The sequence below is a fragment of the Notamacropus eugenii genome, chromosome 1 (genome assembly GCF_028372415.1).
Source record: "Notamacropus eugenii isolate mMacEug1 chromosome 1, mMacEug1.pri_v2, whole genome shotgun sequence".
In the NCBI taxonomy this organism is placed as follows: Eukaryota; Metazoa; Chordata; class Mammalia; order Diprotodontia; family Macropodidae; genus Notamacropus; species Notamacropus eugenii.
In genome coordinates, this window is record NC_092872.1 from 228,356,223 (window position 1) to 228,373,027 (window position 16,805).

The 16,805-nt window shown below is 36.6% G+C and overlaps 1 protein-coding gene across 3 annotated transcripts in view; it reads right to left on the bottom strand.

The window, feature by feature from the left end:
* CSGALNACT2 (chondroitin sulfate N-acetylgalactosaminyltransferase 2) overlaps positions 1–16,805 on the bottom strand; it is a 47,348-nt gene that overhangs the window by 16,908 nt on the left and 13,635 nt on the right. For all 3 annotated transcript variants that reach the window (XM_072628012.1, XM_072628010.1, XM_072628011.1), the window contains 2 exons: positions 11,275–11,371; positions 9,598–10,551 (listed from right to left, as the gene is read on the bottom strand). In XM_072628012.1, the coding sequence (XP_072484113.1) occupies positions 9,598–10,258 (661 nt within the window). In that variant the 5' untranslated portion in view covers positions 10,259–10,551; positions 11,275–11,371. The remainder of the gene's footprint in view (positions 1–9,597; positions 10,552–11,274; positions 11,372–16,805) is intronic.

The window sequence follows — 16,805 nt, forward strand, 5'->3', positions numbered from 1 at the left end:
TGGCGGGTTGAGAGGGGAGTGGGGTGCCCCCAAGGCTCAGGCCCCCCGGGAGGTGGGGGCTGAGAGGCAGCTGCGGACGGGGGCTCCCCAAATGGGCAGGAGCCTGGATCCATTGTGGAAGGTCTGTGCATAAACCCCCAGAGGGAACTATGCCTGAGAGGCAGCCCTGCCCCTGACCACCTGAACTTAATTCTCACACTGAATAGCAGCCCTGCCCCTGCCAAATATCCTAAGGCGGGAAGCAGCATTTGAATCTCAGTCCCCAAATGCTGGCTGGGAGGACCAGGAGGCGAGGTGGGTGTGAGGAGAACATTCAGAGGTCAGGCCACTGGTTGGAGAAAATGCCAAGAAAAGGGAAAAGAAATAAAACTATTGAAGGGTACTTTATCGGAGAAAAGACACTTCCTCCCTTCCTTTCTGATGGGGAGGAACAATGCTTGCCATCAGGCAAAGACACAGAAATCGAGGATTCTGTGTCTCAGCCCACCCAATGGGCTCGGGCCATGGAAGAGCTCAAGAGGAATTTTGAAAATCAAGTTAGAGAGGTGGAGGATAGACTGGGAAGGGAAATGAGAGGGATGAGGGAGAAGCATGAAAAGCAGATCAGCTCCCTGCTAAAGGAGAACCAAAAAAATCTTGAAGAAATTGGCACCTTGAGAACTAGCCTAACTCAGCTGGCAAGGGAGGTGCAAGGGGCCAATGAGGAGAAGAATGCTTTCAAAAGCAGAATTAACCAAATGGAAAAGGAGATTCAAAAGCTCACTGAAGAAAATAGATCTTTCAAAACTGGAATGGTACGGATGGACGCTAAGGACTTTTCGAGAAAGACAGATATCTCAGAACATACCGCGCAGATTCGAAAATTGGAAGATAATGTGAAATATCTTATTGGAAAAACAACTGACCTGGAAAATAGAATCAGGAGAGACAATGTAAAAATTCTGGGACTACCTGAAAACCATGATCAAAAGAAGAGCCTAGACATCATCTTCCATGAAATTATCAAGGAAAACTGCCCTGAGATTCTAGAACCAGAAGGCAAAATAAATATTCAAGGAATCCGCAGAACACCGCATGAAAGAGATCCAAAAAAAGAAACTCCTAGGAGCATTGTGGCCAAATTCCAGAATTCCCAGGTGAAAGAGAAAATATTGCAAGCAGCTAGAAAGAAACAATTCAAGTATTGTGGAAATACAATCAGGATAGCACAAGATCTGGCACCCTCTACATTGAGGGATAGAAGGGAATGGAATAGGATATTCCAGAAGTCAAAGGAACTAGGACTGAAGCCAAGAATCACCTACCCAGCAAAACTGAGTATAATACTTCAGGAGAAAAAATGGTCTTTCAATGAAATAGAAGACTTTCAAATTTTCCTGATGAAAAGACCAGAGCTGGAAAGAAAATTTGACTTTCTAACACAAGAATGAAGAGAACCATGAAAAGGCAAACAGCAAAGAGAAATCATAAGGGACTTACTAAAGTTGAACTGTTTACATTCCTACATGGAAAGACAATATTTATAACTCTTGAAACATTTCAGTATCTGGGTACTGGGTGGGAGTACACACACACACACACATGCACACATGCACACATACATAGAGACAGAGTGCACAGAGTGAATTGAAGAGGATGGGATCATATATTAAAAAAAAAAATGAAATCAAGCAGTGAGAGAGAAATATTGGGAGGAGAAAGGGAGAAGTTATATGGGGCAAATTATCTCTCATAAAAGAGGCAAGCAAAAGACTTATTAGTGGTGGGATAAAGAGGGGAGGCAAGAGAAAAACATGAGGTCTACTCTCATCACATTCCACTAAAGGAAAGAATATAATGCACACTCATTTTGATAGGAAACCCTATCTCATAATACAGGAGAGTGGGGGACAGGGGCACAAGCAGGGTGGGGGGGAGGATGGAGGGGAGGGCATGGGGAGGAGAATGCAATCCGAGGTCAACACTCATGGGGAGGGAAAGGACCATAAGAAAATAGAAGTAAAGGGGGACAGGATAGGATGGAGGGAAATATAATTAGTCCTATACAACACAACTAGTATAGAAATCATTTGCAAAACTAAACAGATATGGCCTATATTGAATTGCCTGTCTTTCAAGGGGAAGGGGTGGAGAGGGAGGGAGCTAAGGAGGTTAGAACTCAAAGTGTTAGGACCAAATGTAATGTTCTTACCACTGGGTAACAAGAAATACAGGTTAAGGGGTCAAGAAAGCTATCTGGTCCTACAGGACAAAAGAGAAGATAGAGACAAGGGCAGGGAGGGAGGATAGAGGAGAGAACAGATAGGTCACAGGGGCAATTAGAAAGCTCGGGTTTGGGGGGGGGGAGGGGATAAAAGGGGAGAAAATTTGTAACCCAAAATTGTGTGAATATAAATGTTAAAAATTAAAAAAAAAAAAAAAAAAGAAATATCTCCAGCCCTCAAGGAATTAACATCCTATGTTGATAGGCAGGAGAGAGTCCTAATTGACTGAGGAAGGGTGGTGGCAGGATGAGAGAAAGAAATGAGTTCATAGACAACGTGGAACCTGAGCTTACTCTTGAAGGAAAACAAGGATTATAAGAGGCAGAAAAGAGGAAGTCTGTGTCTATTCATAGAAGATATCTTGTATAACTGTATGGAGGCAGTAGATGAAGGGTTAAATTTAGGGAATAGTTAATGGTCTGGTCTGGTTGGAATGTAGAGTTCATGAAAAAGAACAATGTGGAATAAGGTTGGAAAAGAAGGCAAGAGTCATAATATGTAAGCCCTTAAATACCAATCAGTTACTAAATATTTATTAAACACTTACAATATGTGCCAGTCACTGTAATAAGGACTAAAGATACAAAGGTAAAAGGTAATCCCTGTTCCCAAGGGGCTCACAGTCCAACGCGGGAGAGAATATGTATACAACTAAGTATAAACAAGACATTTACTAAATAAATTGAAAACAGCCTTGGAGGGAAGGCATGAAGGGGAATCAGAAAAGGTTTCCTGAAGCTTTTATCTGGAACTTGAAGTCAGGAGAGGGTGAGGAGTGAGAGCCTTCAAGGCATGGGGGTCAGTCAATGAACATTCCCAGAGTCTGGATGCCTTGTTCAATAAGAGCGAGAATGCCAGTTTCATTGGATCACACAGAGTTCCTTGGGGGAGGGGGTGAAAGGGGTATAAGAAGTCTTGATAGGAGGCAGATTATGGAAGGGTTTGAATACCAGAGAATTTTATATTGGATCCTGGAGGGGATAAGGAGCCATTAAAGTTTACTGAATAAAGAAATGACATAGTCAGATTCTTCCTTGAAGAAGATTAATTTGACAACTGAGTTGAGGATAGACTGGCTTGAGGCAGGCAGACAAACCAGATGGTTATTATGATAGTCCAAACAAACAGATGAGAACATGTATTGGGTATTGGAGGGTGGAAGTGTCAGACAAGAAAAGGAGCCATATTTGAGAAATGTTATTGATAATTATTAATTAAATTGTTATTGATGTTAAAATCAATAGACCTGGTAACTGATTGGATATAAGGGTATAGAGAGAGTAAGGAGTCCAGGAAGACAACTTGGTTGAGAGGCTAGGTGACCGGCAAGATGGAAGAATCCTCAATAGTAATAAGAAAGTTAAGAAGAGGGAAAGATTTGGGGGTGGGTGGGAAATAATGAGTTCAGTTTGGACATGATAAGTTTAAGATGCCTATAGAATATTCAGTTCTAAATATCCAATAGGCAGTTGGAGGTGACAGACTGGAGTTCAACAAAGAGATAAGAAGATTTGTGAATCATCAGCATAGAGAGGATAATTGAATAGACAGGAGCTGATAAGATCACCAAGTAAAATAGTAGAGGAAAAAGAGAAGAGGGTCTAGGACAGAGTCCTGGAGAGTATTCATGGTTAGAAGGCATGATCTAGCCAAGATCCAATAAAGGAGAGTAAGAAGTGATCAGACATGAGGAGAACCAGAAGAGAATAGTGTCATAAAAGTCTAGAGAGAAGGAGAAGAAGGTTGATCAACAATGTCAAAGGGTTAGGAGAATAAGGACTGAGAAAAGGTCATTAGAATGCCAGTCTAAAGAGTGTGTATCTTATCCTATAGGTATTGATTGTTTTTTGATCAAGTCATGATATGGTCACATCTGTACCCAAGGAGGGTTATTTTGACAACTGTATGGAGGATAGTTTGAAGAGGAAGAAGATGAGGAGGAGGAGGAAGAAAAAGAAGAAGGAGAAAAAGAAGAAGAAGAAGAGGAGGAGGAGGAAGGAGAAGAAGAAGAAGAAGAAGAAGAAGAAGAAGAAGAAGAAGAAGAAGAAGAAGAAAGCAGAAGATGTGGGTGTGAAAGATGGTGGGGAGAAGGGGCTTTCTGTGAATGGAGAGAAGGTGAAGCAGATGAAACATATTGTGCAAGCAGAATCTATAAGATCTGCTAATTGATTGGCCTTTGGGAAGGGCAGGAGGAAGAGGAGAAAATCAGTGTGAAAGAGAAGGAAGAGCTTTGATTGACCCTGAGGATAAACGAGAAAATAGTGGTATGGTGTCAACAGAAACAAGTATGAAGGAGGGGTAGATTCACAAGGAGTACGTGAGCTCCATTTTGTATATATTAAGTTATAGTTAGTAAGTGAGATGACATTATATCCAAAAGGAAGATCTGGCTGGCATAATGCTTTGAATTAAGTAAGATAATCTTTGTTGGAGACACACATAAAGCCTCACATTTTCATTCATTAAATCTTAGCTATATATTTATAAAATCAAATTTGTAAGTGCAGTCTGGGGGACAGACACAACTGGATAGAGAACTCATTGAATTAGTCCATCAGTATGTACATCTTAAACTGACAGGGCAGATGGACAGTTCATATTTGAATAGTAAGTTAGCTACACTTTCACCATTATCAAGCTGTTCCCTGACACTGAAATGCATCTTTTGAATGTCAATATCCCACAGTGACAACACAATCTCAGGAGAACCACAATTACAGGTAACCCAAATAGCAACACAAGATAGATGGTGGGTGAAAATAGGCTGCAGCAAATTACTCACGACAAAGCCATGTGCAAGGTGTGGTACAGAAGCCAAAATCTGGAGATGTAGGTCACTACAGGCAGAGGTGAAATAATGTGAGGGTACATGGATGGAGAGTCCAAGTTTTACACTGGTAGCTATGAAATATCAAAAGACCAGAAGAAAACCTCTAGCACACTGATAACATTCTCCCTGAGAGGATTTGGATGAAAATAACACAGTATGAGAAGTCAGAGAAGGGCTTCAATCTGTACCAATGTGAGAGTTGTCTACACTGAGGGGATCATGGGATCCAATGAAATATCTACATATACTAACAAAATGCCAGAGACCTTTGGGTGCCACAGCAAACCTCTCCTCCCAAATACTCCAGCTACTCTGCCCTTCTCCAATCATCACCAAAATCAGGTTAGAAATTGAGTTTTTAATAGCTGACAGCAGTAGGTAAATGTATCACTATATAATTACTGGTCAATTCAAATTGTGAGCTTCTTAAACCTATAATAATTCATCTTTATTACCAAAAACTATTTTGGGTTAGTCTTTAAACGATGCATCATACATTTCATTTATGTGTGTATACAAAGTTATATAACAAGTTTCAAAAAACAATATTCAAAACACTTGCTACATAGCAATATTCGCCTCACTAATATTTATAGCCCATAAATATGAAATACAATTCTTAAGTAGTCTCTTTCATAGGAAGAATGACAAGTACCTGAAATCAACTGAAATAATTGACACTAAAGATAAATTTAAACCAAATTAAATATATGTACAAGGCCTAAAATACATGAATGTACACAAAATTCAAATTTACGCTTTCTTGCTTCAGAATTGTAAACTATTAACACCAAGATTAGCCTTCCTTTCTTTGCGGAGATTTCTGATTTTTTTAAAAAAGTCTTTTTAAGAAGTGATACCCGTAGCACTGAATTTCTAGTACCTAGTTACTCTAGTAATTGTGTGAGCTAATCCATATAACCTTATAAACCTAGTTACAATTTAAGCACACCACTGCTTGACGGAGAAATTAATTGCCTACCATAAAAGCAAACGTTCACCTTTTAAATCTTTCTAACACTAGAGGATGACTTACAAGAATAATAAAAAAAACACCAATTTTATTCAAGCTTGTATGTACTAACTGCAATGAAACATAAAGATATACAATCTTTTGTTATTCTTGATATAGAACATCTGAATTTTTTTAAAAACACTGCGAAATTTTCCATTTCTTCAGCACCTGTTTGTGAAAATATATAATACTATCTTATAATAGCACAGCAGCTGTGTTTATAATTTCCTAAGTATGCCCGGGAGAGGAAGAAAGTGATGTCTTAATTTTAATTAGGAAGAAAAGATAAGGTCTACTTGTATAGTCAGATTGATTTTTTTTGAAGAATGGATTAATTTTGCATAATCATAATATTATAGAGAAAAAAAGAAGCAATTCCTAATTACTCCTAACTAAGGGGTAACAGATTCCCTCCAATATGGCAAAAGCACCCTTGTCTCTTACACACACACAGACACACACACACACACAGACACACATACACACACCCCTTAGTAAGAGTACCTTCCCACTTAACAATTTCCATCACCAAAAACATCAAAAAGTATCAAACCAAGACAGTTAAGACAACTTCCAAATCAAGGTGCCTTGGAGAAAAAGTGAAAGTGGGAGAGGTGGGGTAGGAAGACTAGAAATTTGACAACTAAACATTAGGAATTTTCATTAAAAATGTAACATGCCTGAAACTGTGCACTGTTACTTTATACTGATATTCATCACCCTCAGAGATAGGATCCCTGAAACATAGCTAAGTGTTGCTGAAACTGATTAAAATAATGAGGGCTGGTAGATTTTCTGGAAACAATCTGCAAGGCCAGTTAATGAAGCATTTACTCAAAGAGCCCTATCCACTCACCCTGAAGAAATCTATACCTAAGAAAAATCAAAAGACAGTCACTAGGTAATAAAAGTTTTAGAAGCTGGATACTTTGTTGCCAAGAACACAGCACATCCTCCATATAAAATTTAGAGCACTGCCCCTTCTTTTTTAATAGCAATGTTTCTTCCTGAAATTATTCTGAAGAAGTAGGTAAAATTTAAGATTTCCTTTCATGATGAAATCTTGGAATAAGCTATGGAGTTTAAACAGTAGACCTTTATTAAATTTCTCAAAACAGTCACCAGAAATGGCTTCTCCATTTGAACTCAAGAAAGGGAACAAAAACAAATAAAGCCATCAATATTTTTGAGCTATTTTTTCTTTAATAACTTTTCCTAAGGGAATAATTTGAAAATTTTCAAAAAGATTACCTTTTCTCTTTAAACACAATTATTTGCACATAGTGTATACTGTAATGTGCTATGATAGGGAGCAGGGAGTATTCAAAGGAAAACAAGGTAGATGCAGCTTCTGCTTTTAATGACCATACAATAACACTGCCACTGGAGAAGAAGGAGGGGATCAGAAACATTAGAAAAAACAGAATGTCATTTAGGTAGTTACACCACTTACTTGGGCACCGAAAGTTTGATGATTTCAATTTAGAAGCTGGGATAGTTTCCAAGGACCAGTATGTCTAACCCTTTGTCATCTGTCTCCTACCCCGCTGAATCCACTGAAAAAAGTGTTTTAGCAATGCCAGAATTCAAACTATCCCTTTATTTCAGATGAGAAGATTCTATCCCTTCCTTTCTCAAACAGATCTGACTTAATTTTATGCATCATACTCAGTTATCTGAATTGCACTGATAGCCTTTTTTATCTTAGGTAAGGATTCCAAAACCACAAAAGCAGTCAGGCAAATGGCTGGAGTTATAGATAGCAAATGAGAAAGGGAGAAAGAAAGAATTCACTGAGAGTCATGATAAAAGACAGCAGTAAACAAATACCACAAAAGAATAAGACCATAAGCTCTAGAGCTGGAAGAGACCTTTGAAGTCATTTAGTTCAACTCCTCTTCTCATTTGATAATGGGCAAACAGGGCTATCAAGGTAAGTGACTTGCTCAATGCCATTCAATAAGTGGCAAAGCCAGGATTCGGTCTCAGGGCCTATGACAAGGTCAGTGCTCTTTCCACTACGCTAGGAAGAGACAATTAAAATATTAACCAGACCATTGGTTAGTATAGGTCCATTTAATGAAGGGGACAGATGGCTCTATGAAATAACCTCTAAGGTCATAATAGTAAAATGTAATAAAAAATGTTTATAATAATCACACTGGATCATCACAAAAAGTTTCAGGAGTGGGGAACCTGTGGCCTCAAGGCCATGTGTGACCTTTTAGGTCTTTGGGTGTGGCCTTTTGACCCAGTCCAAGTTTTACAGAACAAATCCTTTTATTAAAGGGATTTGTTTTGTGAAATTTGGATTAAGTCAAAGGGTCACACTTGAGGACTTAGAGGGCCACATGTGGCCTTGAAGCCACATGTTCCCCATCCCTGTAAACTGTTATTTAGTATATTGTTTATTAATGAAGAACACTGGACTGGACATCAGTAGACCTGTACTTCATATAGTGTCATACTTCCTACCTGCATGAATCTAGGCAAGACATTTGTATACTTCTTGGTTTCAGCTGGACAAAATAACCTCCAAGGTTGTTTCCAGTTCTAAATTTATGAAGCATATAATAAAAAGAATATCTATAAGAACTACTTTAAATGTTATGAATTACGTTCAGTTAGGCGGATGATTCACTTGCTCCATCCACACCAAACTGACAACTGCCTCTTTACTACCCATGGGACTTCTGGCAAATCATTTCACTTCTTGGACTTTAGTTTCTTTATCTGTAAACCAAGAGGGTTACATCTCTACAGCTGTTTCCAAATCTGAAATTTAAGGATCCTATAACCTCCTTCTCTAAGCTCATAGACCTCTGAAGAAATGGAGTTCTCTCAGTCCAGCTAAAAGTAAGGAAGCCAAAACTCAGACAGCTGCTAACTCAGCATTCCCGACTGAGAGCTGAAGGATCTTAGAACTCCTGCTCCAGGTCACATCTTGCTCCAGGTCACATTGCAAGGCAGAGCTGGGATTAAAATCTGCAGCTCCTAAATTCTGGCCTGAGGAGTCTTCCATCACAACATACAATCCAACAAACAGAGGGCAATGTGCACTGCTACTCTGTCACAGAATCTTGTATCTGGAAAGTGACCAAGGGATCATTTCAGCCCTTCACTTTATAGGAGTGGTCCTTAATGGGGTCCCATATACCCTAGATTTCAGGGAGATTCTTGAATTCCAATGGGAAAAGAACTTTTGTAGGTAAATTTTTCTGCAAAGGGGTGCACACACAGTCTTCGCTAGACTGCCAAAGTATCCAGGACACAAAAACAGTTAAAAATCCCTATTTTACAGAGAAGGAAACTAAGACCCAGAGATATAAAATGACTGACTCAGTATCGCCCACCTAGTTAATGATGGAGTTGGTACTAGAAATCAACTCTTCATTTCATTCCACATTGCCTTTCAGATGAAGATTAACTCTGACCTCACAGATAAAAAAGCCCAAACTGATTCCAAGCTAAATAAATTTTTACAATACCTTCTACAAAATCATTTTCATTAAATAGTTGTTTTTCCCCAACTGGTCCATCTTCATCTTCTTGATCATCTTCTTCATCAGGATTATTAATTACTTCTAGGCCAGCTTCAATAACTTCCACCAACTCATCCCTCTTATCTTTTCTAACAGGCTTTTCCTCTGGGTGTCGAGTGAGACCCATCTCCAATTGGAAGACTTTCATTAAGGTAAAACTTTCAAAGGGGATGACACCATATTCACTAGGTAGTTTAGCTCCTATGCCTACCTCAGCTTTGTCAATTTGAGAATGGAGAAACTCCAAAAGATCACTAGGTATTTGTTCTTTGGTGCCTTGATAACCCACACCATTTGCCCTAGTGTTCTTTTTTTCTTGCAACGATCTCATTTTCTCACTCATCTCCTGTAATTCTTGCTTGAGTTGGGCAATCTGACGTTTCAAGCTAGACGCCCTAGTTTGATAATGTTCTTCTTGTTCTTGTAGGAGAGCCTGGTAATACTCTTTACCATAATTCTCTCCAATGATACCAGGAAGAGAGGCATTGCCATCAGTCTGTGGAGCACACTCAAGAAGGTACATAAATAATATCAAAATACACAGCAGGGCAAGACCCACGAGCAGCCAACGGGTCCTGGCTTGAAGCATTAAACCTCTTCTGGGCATTCTTATCAATATGTAGTTTTTTAATGCTACAAGTTCTTTTCTTGTTCATACTTTAGAAAAACATCATCATCAAAATCTTTCAGATGAATAAAACCAGGATTCTTATAAGGGATGCAAACATTAGTTCTGCTGCAGCTCCAAATTTTATCTTTATGCATTAGTAATTACTGTTTGCAGATACAGTAAGATTAAATGAACATTTCTTGTACTGTCTGTTACCACAAAGTCCAAGAGAGAAAATGCAATATGATTTAGCAAGTCAGATCAAATCCATTACATGGGTGACGATTTGCCTGTAACAAAATTAGAATAAAAAAATTTAGTTTCAAAATACAGTATTTTGAAACCACTAAACATACCAATCAGCAGTAGGAGCAAATATTTATTAAATAAAGGGGAAATCAGGCAGTCAAATGTACTTTACAAAAATGGTAAACTATCATTTCACATTTTAACAAATTCTAATAATCAACACTTCTAAATCTCTACATCATGTTCATGACTGGTATTCATAATGATAATTCCAAGATACTAGAACAGAGGGTCAAATATTTGGCCTGCAACAGTACTGGGTATAGCCAAAACCAAATTCAAATGTAACTGGAAAATATTTAACAAAATAAATAAAAATATAATAGGACACAGATAATGTTAACAAGTGATTTTCTACGTCAATATGTAATTCACAGGGATTTTTATATATGTTTAGTGGCCCCCCATTTCTATCTAACACCAATGTACTAAAAGATTTCAAGATGCATTTTACTTAATTAAATATTAAATTATATCAGTGGACTTTTACTGCTAAGTGCCTTTTAGTATGATCCTATTCTTTGAAAATTAGTAAACTATGTATAGTTCATATATCTCTCTTAATAACTTAGAATACACAATAACCTAGGATATCTGATTCCTCAACCATGACAGATACCAGTTTTTAGAGTTAAATTTTTAAAAGCTATTTTCCTTATTATCTCATTTCAGATGTAATCTAAATATTTATCATAGTTTCTTACTGGGGAGTGCAGTATCTTTCTTCAGCAAAACCAAATCAGGCATTTTATATTTTAGCTCCATCAGCTTCTATAGTTCAAACCAGCAAACTGAAGAAACCTTAAGGTTAAATGGAGAAAAAAAGTAAATTGTACATTAGAACTACAAAGGATATAGACATCTGGAAATCACATTAAGGAAATTTTAACATCCAAAGACCTCAACATGATTACTACATTATTTGGTTATAAGATCACATAATTTTTTCCACTGTGTTACACGGCAACAATTTTTCTTCAAGTCTGGAATGCTTTAGACCAAAACTGTTTAAAGAATAAAACTAAAAATTTTCAATCAAGTACTTGGGAAATAAAAGTTTCTCTATTAATTCCCATTAACTCCATATAAAACCTCTTTCAATAAAGGCATCTCTATCTCTAAACAGAAATGATCCCTAATTCTTCTATTCGTGCCATTTTCTAACTCAGAAAATTGTCCCCTCTGTTTCTAAGGATGAAGAAAGTTGAATTTAGGAAAGGACAAATGAACTTTTCCAAAGAAATACTATCTTGCTGGCCACTACCTTACTGGGATAGTGCCTACTAGAAGTGGAGGGGAGGGGAGGGGTAAAGCAGAGGAAGGTTATGAGAAACTGCTAGCCCAACTTGTAACTCAGTCTTCTACTGTTTCCACTTCTTCCATGATGGCAAAAAGCAAAGGAATATATATAATTAGAAAAGAACTTCTACAGTGAAATTCTAGACATTCAGGCTGTTATCTACTATACTATCATTTAAATAATTGAAAAATCAGGAATATATTACACTGTGTGTCTTTGGGGAAAACTCATTAAGATAAAATTAATGAGAAATTAAGTCTTTGAGATTTTTAAATAGAAAACAGAAAAGACTTTACCAGCCTTAACCATTTATTACTCTAATGAAGCAACCTGATAAAAGTTAACTTTCTCATTTACATTTGGGAATCTTTTAGCCTTGCCTCAGACCCATTTTTTTTTAATATCTACTTTGACATCTGAGTAGGACTAAAAAATTTCACCACAGAGGTTCTACTCTGCTGCCTCACTGTGGCATGGAGGTGACCCTGGGTTCTTTAAAGCTATGGCAGTAACAAGAAATGGTTCTTGCTGTTGTTCAGTTGTTTTCAGCCATGTCCAACTCTTTGTGACCCTATCTGGGCTTTCTTGGCAAAGATACTGAAGTGGTTTGCCATTTCATTCTAGAGATGAGGAAACCAAGGCAAACCAAGCTAGGTGACTTACCCAGGGCAACACAATCAGGAAGTGTCCAAAGCCGGATCTGAACTTAGTTCTTCCTGGCTCCAGGCCTGGCACTCTATCCACTACACTACTCTACCAAGCTATAAATGCTTCAAGTAAGGTCTTCAAGTAGGTGGAAAAACTCAATCTTCTCTTCAAGAACTAATTTTGCCTGGTACAAGGATGTTCATCACCAGGATCCTACATGACCAAGTCTTCCTCATTAATGTCCACTTGTTAATGTTATTACAGATATGTTTTGTTCATGTACTAGTGACCTCAAAAGCTCCAAATCTAACTTCTTTCCCCCAAAACCTCTTCTTTGTGGTTTCCCTATTTCTGTCAGTGATAACATCCTCCCCAGTCATGACAACCCATGACTAAAAAAAATATGCATTTTTCAATTCAAGAAATGATGCTATATAAACAGAAACATATTTGAGAATGAGACTGGTAAGCTGAAAAGCATCCAAAGAAACATAAACAGGATGGTGAAGGACCTTAAATCATGACATAAGGAAGATCAGATGATGGTGATGGAGATAGGAATGTTTAGTCTAGAAAAGGGAAGACTTAGGACGAATATGATAAGGGCCTTCAAGTATCTGAGACTTATCCTATGTGGCTCCAGAGAACAGAATAACAAGAAATATGTAGAAATTACAGGGTAGCAAATGATAGTAGCTGGATGAATGAGAAAACTTCTAGACTGGAGCTATGCAGAAATGGACATGACCATGTTGAAAGGCAGTGGGTTTCTGCATATAAAAGGGTTTCAAGCAAAGGATGAATGGTCACTTCTCAGGCATGCTGTACATAGTATAGACTGGAATAAATGACCTGTGACACACTGTTCAACTTTAATTAGTATGAGAAAGAGATAAAATGTGAACTTCCTGTCATGCTGTTTCATAGGTTCCACTCAAATATTTCTCCATTAAATTTTCTTCACTAAAACTCAGTTTATAGCCAGAACAACCATTTCCATACTGATGTAATCTCAGGGGCTATGCATCATCCCGATAGTCCTGGAGTTTCTATGAAGCAGATTTCAATTGAAGCATTTACTTTATCCAGTCCCTGAGAGGGAAGAAACAGTTTGGCTGTGTCCCAGAAAGCTGTTTGTTTTGACAACTAAAATTCTCAGCTACTTTTAGGAATACAAACAATACCTCAATGAGACTGTTTTCTTTACTGATCTATAGACTCAATTCTTATCATTCTATTTAATGGAGATTCAAAGGCATGATTCAGGGATAATTCCAAACGACCTCCTAACCACAAAAAAGTGATAAAATTTTTGAGCAACAGATTTTTTTCTTCTTTGAAGCTTTCCTCAAAGAAAGATGAGTGGATTGTTTTTAAAGGATCATAAATCAAATTTAGCAGGATATTCAGTGTCAAAGACAATTAATATTCACATGATGCTTTCTAAATCAGTAACTAATACAATAAGAACTCAGAATGCAAAGTTTAAAATACTCTGGAAGGTCTCATGTCCCATCCTTTTACCCAAGAATACTGAAATAGGACTAGAGCACCAAAGGTAGCAAATTCATTACGTCTAATCCTTCCATAAGTTTAACTATTTTTTTGCTCAGTCTTAACTTGTAAACACTTGATTTAACAACTTTATCTTAGTTAATTATTATATAATCCTATGCATTATTCACAGCAACTTACTAATACAATAGAAGTTCAGTAAGAGGCAGGAAAGAACTAGAGAATTTTCAATAGTCTATTATCTTTAAAGAAGTTGGTATAACAGAAGGTATGCTACATAGAATACATATAATTAAAAATATATGAACTTAAAATTCTTTTCCATTATTATCAGAAAACTTAAAATTTAATTAGATATCTCCATTCACCTCTTGCCATCATGGAAGGAGTAGAAAAAGTAGAGTTACAAGTTGGGTGAGCAATTTCTGAATTATTCAGAAGTCAAATTTAAGCTCATTAATGTATTTTTATATTAATTAGTAAATAGTTACAAATGTAAGAATATGAAAATAGTATTAAAAACTTTTACAGAAGTGTTTATTAAAATGCTTAGAAGGATAAGAAATAAAGTTATCTATTAAAAACTAGAGAGAAATGTAGAGAGAAAATTGAAAATGAAAAGTTTTTCTCAACCTTACTAAAAGCACATTTTCCCCCAAAGAACTATTTTTTAAACTGAGATTACAGGTTTTTCTAAGGTTATATCCCACTAATATACTCTAGTAAATGTGGTACTTAATTCAATAGGTGTAATTCTGTATATAAAAATAATCAACTCAATTGAACTTTTATATAAATGTATATTTCTCTAAACATCTAGTATATGTTGCTCAACAAAAACTTGTTGACTCATTGATATAAATGAACAGGAACAAATTTTCATTTTCTCTTTTTTTTAACTTAAAACTTTATCTTGACACATACTGAAATCCTAAGAAAAAGGGAAAAATGAAAAGGGATTATAAAACAGAAAAATGAAAAATAGTAGCTGGAAAAACTTTTAATGCCAAGTAAAAATATTAGAATAACCCTCTAAATGCTACTTCATATTAACTCTAGATATTTTAAGAAATAATGATGCAAATGGGAGAAATTTGACAACAGTAGATTTTTCCTGCTCTACCTAAACAATACTTTAACTTATACATAATTAAAACAGAGAGTAACATTTTAAAATTTAAGAAAAATCATCTAGGGTTTTACTAAAGGTCCTTAGTATTAGAAATTTTCCTTCATTTTTTCATAAATTATTTCCAGATGTGCTTCAAAAATTGTTAGCCATGTTTCAGACAGGGTAACCAGCATTGTTTAAAAGATTGTTAAATCTGAAGTGCATGTCCAGGCATTTGCTCTGTGACTTGTTCATAAAAAAATGTTATGTTATCTTCTGACGACATTAGGAAAATCTCTAATTAAATTATTAAATTAGGGATTTTTGACCTAGTAAATGGTGCTACTGATGGCTGTCAGTCCAGCACAAATTATTGACTCTAATCATATGGTAGCACCTTTCAAATAGCTAAATTTCAAACAATAATGGAGATGGACTTGAGTACAACTTGATATACAAACCTTTATATCTCCTTTCCCTTTATTTGAAAAGAGGTAGTTTGGTACTGTTGAAGGAGTGTCAGTCTTGGAGTTAAAGGACCTGGGTTCAAATACTGGCTCTATTATATACTACCTGTGAGACCATAGAAAAGTCAAGTCTGTTTCTTCATTTGTAAAATGGGATGGAGGGACTGGTAGATCACTAATGCCTCTTCCAACTCAGAATATGATACTATTGAGAATTCTATTTTATCAGTATTGAGATCTTTGTACTTCCTCACACCTTTCTTCATCTCTTTCTAGCTAAGACCCTCAAGTCATGGCCCCTACTGCCATGGAAGCAGCTTGAAATTGAACTGTATGTAACTAATTACCAAGTCAGAGAGTAGCAAACACAGGGTAGGCAAGCACCACTATTATCATCATGATAAATAACCACTAAATCCTTTGTGAACAAGGCAAATGAAAATACATGAGAAAAAAATTAAAATTAAGGCACTAAATACCAAATACATGGCACACACAATATATGCAAAAGAAGATCACCATGAATGAATACGAATGGTAAGTGACAGTTTCATAAAGGCATTTAAACTGAACCACGAGTACAATCAAGAGGTAAGAGTCATTCCAAGTGGCAAATGCCTATGTATCAACATCATATGTAAATGATGCTGAGAAATTCTTTTAAAAATATGATAAAATCCTACAACTAAATCACTATAAGCCTTGCTGTTTGGTGGTGTCAATCTGAAAGTAGACAATTCGATTTAATTCAATAAACATTTATTAAGCAACTACTATGTGCCAGGCACTGTGTGAAGCAGTGGAGATACAAATAAGAAAAATAATCCTTGGTTTCAAGGAACTTAAAATCTAATGGGGAAAGATCACCTACAAAAGCAGGATGACAAAGGAGAAAACAGAAAGTACAATGGAAAAAATGCTTAGGGATTAAGAAATGAAAGGTTCAAAGGCTTATCATGAAGCGATCAAAAACTTCAGAACTATATATCATGAATACTTCCTTCAAGGACAGTGCTGAACATGCCAAGTACTCCACAAAATTTTGAAAACCAAAATGGCTTTCTAACATAAGAGATAAGAAATGACTGCTTACAGATATGATAGTCAATTCAGAATTAGTTTTCTATATGCAGTAACAATTCACACCAAATTGGAAAAAAGAAGAAAACACAATATGTAGTTAGTTAGAAGAGC